This window comes from Arachis ipaensis, chromosome B03, assembly GCF_000816755.2.
Source record: "Arachis ipaensis cultivar K30076 chromosome B03, Araip1.1, whole genome shotgun sequence".
Classification (NCBI taxonomy): domain Eukaryota; kingdom Viridiplantae; phylum Streptophyta; class Magnoliopsida; order Fabales; family Fabaceae; genus Arachis; species Arachis ipaensis.
This window is the reverse complement of record NC_029787.2, coordinates 10,022,001-10,035,313: the sequence shown is the minus strand read 5'-3', so window position 1 is coordinate 10,035,313 and position 13,313 is coordinate 10,022,001. Positions and strand designations below refer to the sequence as shown.

Below are 13,313 nucleotides of genomic sequence, written 5' to 3'. Positions count from 1 at the left end.
CTCCTCCTTCCTCCCTCCTCTTTTACTTGTCAAAATTAGGATGTTCAATTAGATTAGATGAAATTGGATGATAACCTTTTTGTTCAGAAAAAATTAAAATCATGTGTACAGTAAGGAGAATTCTATGATGGTTATTATTATAGTGGATAATAATGACTATGAAATTTTTGCAACAGTTAAAAGTGTAGTTGAAGATTATATTATTTTTTGGGGTGGGCTTCATATCTCAACATAAAACTTCCTCATTTTTATGCTGACAAAATCTTCTTCTAGTATGCTCCATCTGGGGTGTTTCTTTTGCTCCTACGTTTGGCCCAAGATGTGTACTTGAATAACAAGGAGGAAGTTCTTTGCACGCTTGACCTGCTCAGCAGATTGGTGTCCTTTAATACTGTAAGTTTATTTATTTATTTATTTTGTTAAAAAATTAGTCAGAAGGAGAGCCTTGGTGCAACGATTGAGTTGTCTCAAGATGTGGAAACAACCACTGATGTAATTAGCTGTATACATTACACCCTTTGGCTGTAGCCTTTCCCCAGACTTTGCGAGTCTGCGTTAACACGGGGATGCCTGTGCAGCGGGCTGCTCTTAAAAAAATTGGCCACTGCTTGATAAAGATTGTAACTGCCTTCATGGCTTTATTTATGAAAATGTATAAAAAAATTGGCCACTGCTTGATAAAGATTGTAACTGCCTTCATGGCTTTATTTATGAAAATGTAATACACTGTTTACTATTATGTTATATACGTCGTGGATGGCATCATGTGATTAGACTTTTAAGTAGCACTTTTAACACTAAGATCAGTGCATCACTTCTAGCAATGATCTTTGTATGCCTGATCAACTCTGGTCGATTGTTGATTTTGACTTGCTATGATCTGCTCACCTCATAATATTGTTTCTTGTATTTGTTGGATATACCTAATTTACCATGAAGGCTTCCAGTGTAATTAGTTATAAAATGAAACATTAGTTTAACCTACGTGCTATTGGGGCAGTGATGGAACAGCTGCCCTGCCATTGCAAACTTTGTGAGTTACAAGATGTTCCTTACATTTGTCACAACATACCTTCCCTGCCATGGTTCTGCATTCGCCCTTTAGCCTGTAGGATATTCTGTATTGCTGAGCCCTGATCTAGGAGCCTGTGATTTGGGTTGTTGGACATCCCAAGCCGGAGTGAGCTAAATGTAGACTATTTTGGAATTTTAGGTTGTCTGAAGTCCAATTTTACCCTAAAATGGCGTCCCAGCTTGTACCAACTTACGTGAATTCTTTGTGTCTCATAAGGTTATCCCCTCTTCTCAAAATCACATATTCACTTACTATATGCAGGCTGTCTGTTTTGCTGTGTTAGACATTAGCAACTCTCTACAGTTCCATGCTATTGGCCTGATGAACGAGCAGATTGAAAAGAATGTCTGGTAAATTGTTTTATTTAGGGTAAAGCACTGTTTTGGTCCCCAACGTTTGGGGTGAATTCTATTTTGGTCCCTAACGTTTTAATCGTCCTATTTTTATCCCAAAACGTTTAAAATGTCATCAATGTCATCCTACCGTCAAATTCCTCACTAACAATTAACGAAATTGATGTACTATTAATAATGCTTTTGCTAAAATTAGTTTGCTCAACCCCTCTCTCCTACCTTCACTTTCTCAACAAGCTCAAACCCCATTCTCCTACTCCCTTCTTCCTCCTAGTGTAAAAGGGAGCAAGAGAATGAGGTTTGGGCTTGTTGAGAGGGTGAAGATGGGAGAAGGGATTGAGTAAACATAGCTTTAACAAAAGCTTTATTAATACTACATTAATTTCGTTAATTGTTAGTGAGGAATTTGACGGTGGGATAATATTAATGCCATTTTAAACGTTTTGGGATAAAAATAGGACAAGTAAAACAATAGGGACCAAAATAGGATTCACCTCAAACGTTGGGGACCAAAACAGTACTTTACCTTTTTATTTATTATTGCTCTTTTACATGTTTGTTTAATTTTCTAATTTGTTTTAACCCCCTGGCAGGGGGTTTTGCATGTGGTACTGAGTGTCTTGATTGATTAATTTTCCTTGTTTTTTCAGGGTGGTTGAGATAATCTGTAATCTGGTTAAAAACCTGCCTCTGAATTCCTGTAGTGCTGCACTTATGTCAATGGCCATCAAGATCTTGGTGACTATGTTGATTTGGTAAATTTAACTTATGCTACGTGGAAGTTGAGCAATTTCGTTTCATTTCTACATCTCAAGGTTAACAGAAATAAAATTTCCCAAATCAATGAATTGATTTGATTTTGTATCTTGAGAATAAGCAAATCATACTATTTTTGTGGATTTTTTCAAATCCTTTTCCTGTTGACTTCAATGCTTTTTGGTATTGGATCTTCATTTTTTCTTCCCTGAATTAATGATGTTATTTGAGACTCGCAAGTCTGAATAAATCTTTCCCCCTTTCCTGTGCAGTTCTCCAGCTAATGTTACAACAGTTGCTTTAAATGCAAATCTATTTGATATCAATTTGCAGACTGCCGTGTTCAGTGTAGGCAACAATGGCTTCTCAAGGTAAACCCTATTTTTAGAACAGTATGCATATAAAAATAAAAACTTAACTGTATTCAATAAATTGATTTGAAATTGTCCTCATTTGTATGACTTCCAACTATTTCTTTTACATTCTGGTGGCCTTTTGGTGTCAGTAGATTTTATTGCTATCAATTTTTGATATATTTTGATCTAGATGAAGTTATATCTACCAATATTTCTGTCTTTCCCAGTGGGTCATGGTTGCTTTCTAGCAAACTGGCAAGGATGATTTTGACTGATTGTGAGATGAACAGTAGTGACTGCCCCTTGGCAATATCAGGTACGTCTGATACAATTTCTAATTCATTTTATTAGTAATTTGGTGTGGTCTGTTACTCCTATTGTTTGTGTCTCTTGTGTTGTGCTTATGGCTTGCTTTGGTTTGACTACATGAAAATAGGTCTATATCTCCGAAATATTTTACAATGGTTATGGCATGTTATCTATTTTTCTTCTTTCTTTCAGATGTTCAAAACAACATCATTTCTAACTGGGTCTTAATCTACAGTATGGTTATTTTGAAAAATTTATCTAGTTCCAGTGTTACATCAGAATTAGAATTCTTTCATGGTGTTATGCTTATCTAGGAGCACCTTTCACTGTAAAGTAGGAAATTAATTAATAATTATGATCCGATAGGAAACAAGGGCTATAATGTCGGCACAAATATGAGTTGTCTATTAACTTTTATTACAATCTACTGATGCAGAGACAAGCTAATTTTTGTTTGTAATAAAGAACTATTCACGAGTTGTTGATTTGGCTTGGTTTTGTGAAAATTCTGTGCGCATTTCTTTTTGTTTGTTGTTTTGTTTTGTGTTGTATATGTTTCGTTTTGTTTTTTCTAAATACTCTTATGTCTTAGTCGTAATCTTAATGATCTTTATAAGGAACATCCCTCTTGGATATGTTGAGAGATTGGAAAGCTATACTTTATAGATAAATCTTTTGTCTTTTGCTTTTGTATAGAGGATTCCTTATGCTTTAATTTGTATCATCTTTCTCTTCTTAATGAAATTCTTCTTTTAAAAAAAAAAATCTTGCAGTGCTGGACTTCACCATACAGCTTGTAGAGACAGGGGTGGAGAATGATGCTCTCCTGGCACTGATCATTTTCTCTGTACAATTTGTCCTAGTCAATCACCAGTATTGGAAATACAAGATAAAGCAAACCAGATGGAAAATAATGTTGAAGGTAACTCCTTAATCTGTTTGAAGCCATGAAGATTGTGTTGTCTTTTTTAGTTAATCTTTATTAGAATAATTCTGATACTCTGGATGACTAAAGTGCTTATAGTTTTTCGTGTTAGTTGTTAACTTGGTTTAGTATTATCGTGAAGCCATCTCTTTCAAAAGATTAAGTTATTGGGTACGAATTATGTTATATCTAAGATGTCTGCTCATTTAAGATCCTCATTTGGCTATGAAGTGTTGATAATGGCCCACCCACCCTACTTTGTGCTGAAATTTAACTTTTATTTGGAAGGATAAAAAAGGGGAGGGGAAGCCAAGATTAAACTCGACCTCTTAGTTATGGATGCTTTGATACGATGACATGAAACTATTTCTTCCAAAAGTTTAACTTATTGGGTAAAGGTACATGGATAATTTTATTTAATTAATATGAAAATAAAACACAAGCTATTATGATCTGTTATTGTTGACTGCTTTTTGGGTTGCTATCTTTGGCATCCACCATTAGTAGCAGTCTATCTCGGTTGCTTCTAATTTGTTTAAATAACAGTGGAGAGTGATTATTAAAACTAATTATAGGTTTTATATATAAGAATTAAGGTAGATTATGCCCGTGGCTAACTTTGGGATACTTTTGGAGGAGGGGAAGCCAAGATTAAACTCGACCTCTTAGTTATGCATGCTTTGACACGATGACATGAAACTATTTCTCCTACAAGTTTAACTTATTGCGTAAAGGTACATGGATAATTTTATTTAATTAATATGAAAATGAAACACAAGCTATTATGATCTGTTATTGTTGGCTGCTTTTCGGGTTGCTGTCTTTGGCATCCACCATTAATAGCAGTCTATCTTGGTTGCTTCTAATTTGTTGCAATAACAGTTGAGAGTGATTATTAAAACTAATTATAGGTTTTATATATAAAAATTAAGATAGATTATGCCCATGGCTAACTTTGGGATACTTTTGCAGGTTCTTGAATTGATGAAAAAATGCCTTGAGTCGATGCCCTGTTATGGAAAGTTGGGAGAGATCATACACAATGTGTTATTCTCTGATTCTTCCATCCACAACACACTCTTCCAAATTGCTTGCACTACTGCCCAAGCCTTGGAGGTTACAAATATTGAAACTTATTTCTTTTCATCCTTATGTTAATCTACTTTGCTTTTTCCTACATCATATTGACAAAAATATCTCTTTTACCAGAAACTGCATGTAAGCCGCCTCTTTGATCCAATGGAAATTGAGGGGATACAGCTTGCTATGGGATCTGTCTTGGACATTCTTGTGGTTATGCTGACTAGACTGTCAAAGGTATAGAGGAAAGCTAGAGAGTTTTCTTTTTTTTTATCTTAAATGAGTATAAATGGAATAGTTTAATAGTTACTCATGGTTATGATTAAAGGAATCCATGTGATATTGCTATGTTGATGTGATGGATCATGGATGTATATCATGCTTTTCTTTTGTTGTTTGTTTAAGAAGTTTTAAGCATAATTGTCTTTATGCTGCAGATCATATTTTCTGCCTTCGGCTATCCATTAATTCTTTGTTTGATATTCTCTATATTCCTAATATATTTGCATAATGGACACACTGAAAGTTATTGTGTGATGTCAGGATAACTCTTCCAGCTTTCCCGTTTTTCTCCAAGCAGTGTTCTCATGCACAACCAAATCAGTTCCTCTTATCACTTCTGTTACTTCTTTGATTTCATACTTCCGGGATCCTGTAAGAATACTAGCCATGCTGGAAATTTAGTGCTATTACATTGATTTTTTTATTTTTATTTTTATGTAAATGCCTTGTGCTTTTGCTGAACTAATCACTAGGAATGTGACTTATGAGTTTTACTTTTTATTGAACAATAACTAATCTGCTTATTTCTGCTCTCTTTTTGTTCCATCAATTAGAGGTCTTTTAGAAACTTGTGTTTTCTTACTCTGTTACTGTTATGTATTGATTACATTTGCTGAACAATGAACTGATATTGATTACATTCCTAATGTCCTATATTGTTTTGCATGCCTGCTCATCCATTTGCTTCTAGTATAGTTCATCATTTCATTTTATTAAAGACTGATATCTTTCTAGGCCATCCAGTTGGGTGCTGTCAAGTTCATTTCAATGTTATTTGTCACGGCAGATTGTTGTCAACCATTTTCGTATGGAACCACGTTTTTTGCTCCTGATAATAAGGAGGTTTGGCATTGTAGTTTCATCTTACAACTTTATTTTCTTTTTTTCTTCTGAAACTTTCTGCAACTTTACTTGTGTTATTTTGACCTAAGTGATAATCTTCTAATGGTTTTAGATTATGGATTTGAGGCGTTCTGCAAGCTACATACTGCAGGAGCAACTGGTATCAAATGAAGAGCTTTTTGTTGCAACACTTAATTTATTCACTTCTGCAGCACGTTACCAGGTCTATATCATATGTTGTAAATTTTCTGCTGTTGACACTGTCATCCCCCCCACCCCCTCTTAAACGCATTTCAAAATGAATGCTACAACTTTTTGCATCACTTCTTTCATGAGTAGATGTGTCTACTGTTTGTTGAGTTTTCATGAGGATATTGCATCATGACAGGCCAACAGCTAATTTTCTAGTTTTTCTCAGGGCTCTGTTCCATCATTATTGGGTCAGGGGGTGGTGAAAATCCCTTGTTCAAGCATCATATTCTGAATTGATGTTCTTGTTGCAGGCTGCTTTTGTTGTTGCTATCTTTGCTCCAGATGCCGGCAATGAAGACCAACATAATACTGGGGATCCAAAGTCGCAAAGTAGTGAAACTTCTCTGGTACCACTAGTATCCAAAAAATCAAGTTTACTAGATGCGCTTATGCTCTACATTGAGAGGGCACGTGATCTGATCAAAAGGTAGAACCTATGGGCGGGATGGGGAAAAATGTTCCTTTTGCATCTGCATGTTTTTTCTTTCTCTTTCTCTTTTTAAGGAAACTTTAATCTCCATTTTCACTGCTTAATTTCTTTGCTAATTTTAATTAATAAGTTACTCATTGTACTTTACTATTTATCTTCAGCAAGCCTCGGATACTGCTTAGTGTACTTAACTTCATGGTCTCCCTGTGGCAAGGGTCTCCTCAATATGCAAATCTCTTAGAAATTTTGAGAAGCTATGGAAAGTTTTGGCGACACTTGGCCGACGCAATCTCAAATGTTTCCAACACTGAGATCCCTTTACTTGAAAGTGTTAAAGAAGAAGATGCTTGCAATCTAGCATACAGTTTCCATTGTCAATCTGCCATTCTCAGAATCATGGCATATGAATTGTTTTTGCAGAAAAAGTTGTTGCATGCAGAGTTACTTGGGAAAGATGAATCTAAGGACAAGGAGAAAAATGCCACAAAATCTGACAAATCTAATTCCACAGATTTTCATGAACTTAAGGGAATCTGGTCTTCATGGTTCAAAGATTCTGTCTTACAAAAACTAATAAAGTCATATACTTGTTGTGGATATAAGAATGATATATATTATGGTGCAAAGGTTAGCCTTTTTTTTTCCAATTTCCTATTGGTTTAATAGGTGTGGTTTGTCTTTGTTGTGATTCAGTTAATTTTATAGGCCGCCTTCTCGTTATTTAGTTGTCGTTGTTTGGTGTTGTGATCCATACTAAGATAAATAGTGATTCTTCTCGTTGTTATGTCACCATTCAATACCTGTTCAATATTCTACTTAAATGCAACTTTTATCCTATATAAAGGTTTATATGCAATACAATAATATTATTAAATTAGAAATTAGTATTCCTTTTCTAATTCAAGTACAGTATGAAGGTGTATAATTTTATATGCAACTGGATGTAAATTTTCAGGTGGCCACCAATTCATTCTCTGTTCATGTGATGGAAAAATTAGCTGTTGGTGACTCAGGAAGTTTATCTGTGTCATTGCTTCAGAAGATTCATGGAAACCTCATAAAGGTTCAACATCTAACTTCTTTGCTTTGGGATACTGTAATATTCCTGTTTGCTATGGTGCACGTGTTTAATCGTGAAGTTTTATTAAGATGTCGGGCTTCAAAAGAAAAAGCTACTAGCCAGAGCTTTTGGTTATATATATATATGAAATCAGTTTTCACCTCATTGACTATTTTGTGTTTTCTAATTTACATGTATAAATGTTTCCTGTTTGCAGTTGAGCATGCATCCTGCTTTCTCTGAATTGTTGTCTCAATATTCACAGCGCGGTTACAGGTGATTTCTAGTTCTTAATTAAAAGGATTTCTATATCATTTACATTGTGTTTGAGTATCACAAACTTGCAGTATTGATGAATTGTTTTTCTTTTTGCTCTCCATATTATCATACATTTCTCCAATTAACATTTAGATCACTTATTTTCTCTCTTTACCCATCATTCTATCTCAAATATTAAGCTGAAATAACAAATTGAGGACCAAATTTATTAATGAGATTCTCAACAATTTAACTATAGTCACAAGTAATCTTTTTTCCCGCATTGTACAATTTATATCTTGACTTCACCTTTATCATAATTAGGTTCTATTTCTTAATTTGTATAGTGAGGGAAAAGAACTGAAGAAGTTGATACTCAGTGACCTCTTTTATCATTTACAAGGAGAGCTTGAAGGGAGAAAAATTGGTATTGGACCATTCAAAGAACTATCTCAGTATCTCATTGAATCAAATTTTTTGGGAACCTACCAACACCAGTTCAATGAAGACTCTCTTGTGAAGAATGTATACTTGTTTGACCTGAAACGTTTGCGAGCAGATATTAAACTAGATGTGTGGGATTGTTCTCATTGGAGAGCATCTAGGGATATTGCAGAAACTATGTTGAGTTTTCTGCAGGATGCAAACTCAATTATGTTGCTGTCAAGTTCAAGGCTTTCTGCATCAAAAGGATTAATAGCTGTTTTGGCTGTTTGCCATGATAATGTGAGACTTTAAATTTGAACACCTTTTATTTCATATTCCAACTGAGTGATAGAGCTAGAGTTATATAACTTTCGAATGTTGGAATACTCACATGATTGCTCCATAGTGCTGTTGCTTAGTTATCTCCTTACGAATTTCAGCAAATCTGCTTAGTGCCTATTCATGATTCTGATATATGGAAAATAGGATGTTTTAACAAGCTGTAATAAAATATCCAGAACTATTTTCCTCATTTTTTAACTATTGTCATGTGAAGGTGTGATTATAACATTTTCTTTTGCTAATAGTATACTGCTATGGTTCGAGTGGTTTTATCGTGCTGAGTATAAATGCCCAATAGGAGTGAAATGATCTGTTCATGATAGAGTTCCTTTATTTTTTTCCTGAATGGCAGCATAAAACTTTTATCCAATCTTTGTAGTTTGTTACAGGGTATATATACCCTAACATGATAAATTCTTTTTAATTGGTATAATCATTCAAGATTTTTCATCTTTCTGCCCTTTGGTGTGGATTGTCTCTGTTCAATATTGAATTTATTTATTTATTTTTTCACGTATTCATGCAGTCGTTAGGGAAGGCTACTAAAGAAGAGGGGATCCCAGATGAACTTGTAATCTCTTGCATAGATAGTATTTGCAAGTCTTTGCTTGCAACAATTGAAACGTTATCACCTGTTCTTGATGCCTCCGAAGATGTATTCAATTTTCTTGCTTCTCAAGTAGAATTGCTTTTCCACTTGATGAGAACTGTCAGAAAGAGTATCCCCTTATCTGCATCCCTACTTGTTTTGAAATGTGCAAGTTCAGGTCTCAAGCTGTTGAGTGAAATTAAGAGGTTGCCTTCTGGGGCTGATGATATCATGGTGCTATTGCTGACATTGCTGCTTTTGGTACTACAGTTCAACTCCCTCAAATCACATTCAGATGGGGTGGCAGATGAGAGTTCTGACGAGAACTTCTCAAAGGTTTCAAATGCAACCCTAGGCCTGCTACCCGTTCTTTGCAATTGCATAACAACTTCAGAGCATGGTATGCTGTCACTGTCTGTTATAGACTTGATATTGAGAAGCTTCTTGATGCCCAGGACTTGGCTACCTATCCTGCAGAGTCATCTTCAGCTGCAGCTTGTTATGCTAAAACTCCAAGATAAAACTTCTCCCTCGATTCCAATGATATTGAAATTCTTTTTAACCCTTGCACGAGTTAGAGGGGGTGCTGAGATGCTTTATAGTTCTGGTTTCTTGTCGTCACTGAGAGTGTTGTTTGCCGAATCTTGTGAGATTTTCTCAAGAAGTGGAAGCCAGAATCCAGTCAGCTCATACGAGAAGTCTGAAACCCCCCAAGACATTTGGGGACTTGGATTAGCTGTGATTACATCTACTCTTCAATCCTTAGGAGACAGTTCTTCCGGAACTGCTATTGTGAACAGCATGATACCTTACTTTTTCTCAGAGAAGGCTCATCTTATTTTTTCTTCTCTAAATGCCCCAGCCCTTCCTTCCGATGATCATGACAAGAAAAGACCTCGGGCACAGAGATCAGGGATTTCTTTTGCCACTCTTAAAGAAACACAACATACTTTGATGCTCATGTGTGAGCTTGCAAAACATTGGAGTTTATGGATTAAGGCAATAAAAGATGTAGATAGACAGCTCAGAGAGAAATGTATCCATCTTTTAGCCTTTATTAGCAGGGGAACTCAACGTCTTGGTGATTTTTCAAGCCAGAATGCCCCTCTTTTGTGTCCACCTACTACAAAAGAGGATTTTGAAATTTTCTTGAACCCTTCATACATCAGTAGTAGAAAAGGATGGTTTGGTCTCTCACCACTTGGATGTGTGTCAAAACAGAAGATCTCTTCCTTGTCAACTGCAATATCTATCTCTGGTGAAGCATCTGAGAGTACTGATCCTTCTCCAAAAACACACTTTTCTGACGCTGTAGCTGTGCAGGTTTATAGAATCACATTTCTTCTATTAAAATTTCTCTGCTTACAAGCCGAGGGTGCTGCTAAAAGGGCTGAGGAGGTTGGCTTTGTTGATCTTGCACATTTTCCTGAGCTTCCTATGCCAGAAATTTTGCATGGACTGCAGGTACAATGAATTTCAGAAGCATGCGCTGCTTTCATTTGTTATAATTTGCCAGGATATAGAAGAATTCTGAATGATTTATTATTATGCAAGGGTGCTTACACATTAACTTAGAATTACATTAATTTGCAGTTCATTCATTCCTTATATTTTGTTTTCAAGGCGCAACTTCATTATGGCACATCTGAATAAAAAATGTGCATATTTTGAAGTTCATTTGAGCTTATTCGCTTTGTGGTGCAGGATCAAGCAATTGCTATTGTTACTGAGCTTTGTGAATCCAACAAACTGAGGGCCTCTCGAGACACACAGAACGTTTGCAACTTAATGCTGCAAATTTTTGAAATGGCCTTGCACTTAGAACTTTGTGTTCTACAAATTTGCGGCATAAGACCTGTATTAGGTCGTGTGGATGATTTTTCAAAAGAAGTCAAATCCTTATTCAGTGGTAATATATTCATATTTCTGTCTGTACCCGCACTTGATTCGTTTGCCCTTTTTAATATTCTCACTTTAGATTTTTTATGCCTACTGGAAAAGTGTGTCTAATATTTATTTCTTGATGCCTTTGGCAGCAATGGAGGGCCATGCTTTTCTAAAAGCATCTAGCAAGTCTTTAAAACAGATGATATCGTGTGTCTATCCTGGATTGCTGCAGGCGGAGAATTTCATGTGAGTCATCCCCTGGATAAGAGAACATTATTGATTGTACAGAATTTTTCGTAGTGCCAATTAGTCACAACTCTTTTTTCTTCTACTTTCTTGTAGCTAGATATTCCCCATCATGATATATAAATGTGGATTATTATTCTTCATATTTGTAGCATATGTTTGTGTTTATCCCTTTCTTGTGGGGAGAAAAAAAAAAAAAGAAAAAGGAAAAAAAGATGTCATCCTTCATCAGTGGGAGTGATTATTGATATGTAGTGCGCTACATCATTGTCATTGGAAAATTGGTTTCCTTCAGGAGGTCCCTGTGTCATGCCATGTTTAGTCGGTGATGGTGATGGTGATGGTGATGACTCCATCGGCCCATCCTCTTTTGGATCTCCATGATCAGGACCTTGTAAAGGGCATAGCAGTATGAGTGTTTTGCAATGGATGCCAAATTTCTGGTTTTGCCTATGGTTTAGAATTAGTAGGTGAATGATTTTTCAAGCAATACTGGAGCTATAGGCCTTTAGTTAACATTATACAAATAATAGGAATAAGTTCTCGCTTTTAGCTTTTGATTTTTTTCTTCTTTTTACCAAGTTTATTATCCTAACGTGTAGTTACGAGTATTAGGAATGATCTTTGGAGAAAAGAAAGGGAAAAAAAAAGTGAATACCTATTTCAGTCCCTCATAATTTTTTTGGAAAGACTACGAGGCTTTTAGGAAAATAAAACTCATTTAATTAACTTAGTGTGACTGGTTAGTTTTTTTGTTAATGATCTCTTTGCAGAATATGTTTGTGATTTGATAATTATTAATATATTTTTTATTTAATTTTATAAAATAAATTTAGTTAATGTATTTGAAAAAGATAACCAAAAAAATATAAAAAAAATTAACAATTATCTTTTAAAAGACAATAAAATTTAAAAAAAAAAGATGTTAATCTAAGTTAATTTTTAACGGATAAATTAACAGTTTAATATGTTATTTAGATTTATTTTGTTAATATAGAGAGAAAATATCAATATAATGGTTAACTAGTTTCACAGAAATAAAGTTCCAAAGCTAGAGGGGAGGGGGTTTGTTTTGTATAAGTAAATATGTGCTTGTATGTAGAATTTGTGAAAATAGTCTGCATTTGTGGCTGGGGGAATACTGGAATATTATCTTAAGCGGGGATCTTTTCGTTAACTAATAAGTAAAAACTGGCATATGGTAATAAAGATTTATTCCTGTTTCAATTTGTTAATTTGAGGAATAATTATTCAAGGCTATAAAGTTTCTTTAATTTTTACGCTTCCGTTTTAGAAAGTTATTTATCTTTGAAAATTTATTATTATTATTATTATTATAAAAGCAAAAAATGGATAGGTAAGAGGAAGTGCAATTTTAGCTCGTAGACCGTGTATGAATGCTAAGCAACTTTAACCCAAGCAAAAACTGGCTGTAAATATAAGTTGTGCTTCATTATTGACATGATAAACAGATAGAAAAATTTTTAAGTGTACCGTTATACCGAATTTTCAGTTATTTTTAATCGTTGATCTTAATTATAAAAAGCATATATAATATATATAATTAAGATCAACGGTTAAAAATTACTGATATACCGATATGACGGTACACTTAAAAATCTTTTTATATTAGCTAGCATAGCAACCAACGTAACGTATATGTTTAGTACGTAATCTTCATCACACTTATAAACTTGTTGCTTATTAGGCCTTATTATTACCATACAAATATACATAATTAAGATTAGTTATGATATATACTAAGATATAGTTGCATACTTGCATTAGTTGGAAGCTACTTAATTAAGTGTATGTTACACATAATAGGCACAAGATCATATTTG

General features: G+C 34.6%; 1 protein-coding gene across 7 annotated transcripts in view; it reads left to right on the top strand.

Moving 5' to 3' along the window:
* The window catches only part of LOC107629607 (nucleoporin NUP188 homolog), a 17,863-nt gene extending 5,934 nt beyond the window's left edge, over nucleotides 1–11,929 (top strand). For 4 of the 7 annotated variants that reach the window (XM_016332428.2, XM_021118100.1, XM_016332429.2 and 1 more), the window contains 19 exons: nucleotides 274–393; nucleotides 1,337–1,425; nucleotides 2,079–2,183; nucleotides 2,457–2,555; nucleotides 2,768–2,856; nucleotides 3,623–3,771; nucleotides 4,747–4,890; nucleotides 4,984–5,091; nucleotides 5,398–5,508; nucleotides 5,872–5,979; nucleotides 6,092–6,202; nucleotides 6,483–6,658; nucleotides 6,823–7,288; nucleotides 7,617–7,724; nucleotides 7,939–7,997; nucleotides 8,327–8,705; nucleotides 9,274–10,800; nucleotides 11,041–11,245; nucleotides 11,373–11,929. In XM_016332428.2, coding sequence (XP_016187914.1) covers nucleotides 274–393; nucleotides 1,337–1,425; nucleotides 2,079–2,183; nucleotides 2,457–2,555; nucleotides 2,768–2,856; nucleotides 3,623–3,771; nucleotides 4,747–4,890; nucleotides 4,984–5,091; nucleotides 5,398–5,508; nucleotides 5,872–5,979; nucleotides 6,092–6,202; nucleotides 6,483–6,658; nucleotides 6,823–7,288; nucleotides 7,617–7,724; nucleotides 7,939–7,997; nucleotides 8,327–8,705; nucleotides 9,274–10,800; nucleotides 11,041–11,245; nucleotides 11,373–11,473 — 4,254 coding nt within the window. In that variant the 3' untranslated portion in view covers nucleotides 11,474–11,929. Of the gene's footprint in view, nucleotides 1–273; nucleotides 394–1,336; nucleotides 1,426–2,078; nucleotides 2,184–2,456; nucleotides 2,556–2,767; nucleotides 2,857–3,622; nucleotides 3,772–4,746; nucleotides 4,891–4,983; nucleotides 5,092–5,397; nucleotides 5,509–5,871; nucleotides 5,980–6,091; nucleotides 6,203–6,482; nucleotides 6,659–6,822; nucleotides 7,289–7,616; nucleotides 7,725–7,938; nucleotides 7,998–8,303; nucleotides 8,706–9,273; nucleotides 10,801–11,040; nucleotides 11,246–11,372 lie in introns of those variants that run through there. The other 3 variants (XM_021118099.1, XM_021118103.1, XM_021118102.1) reach the window with 3 other exon arrangements.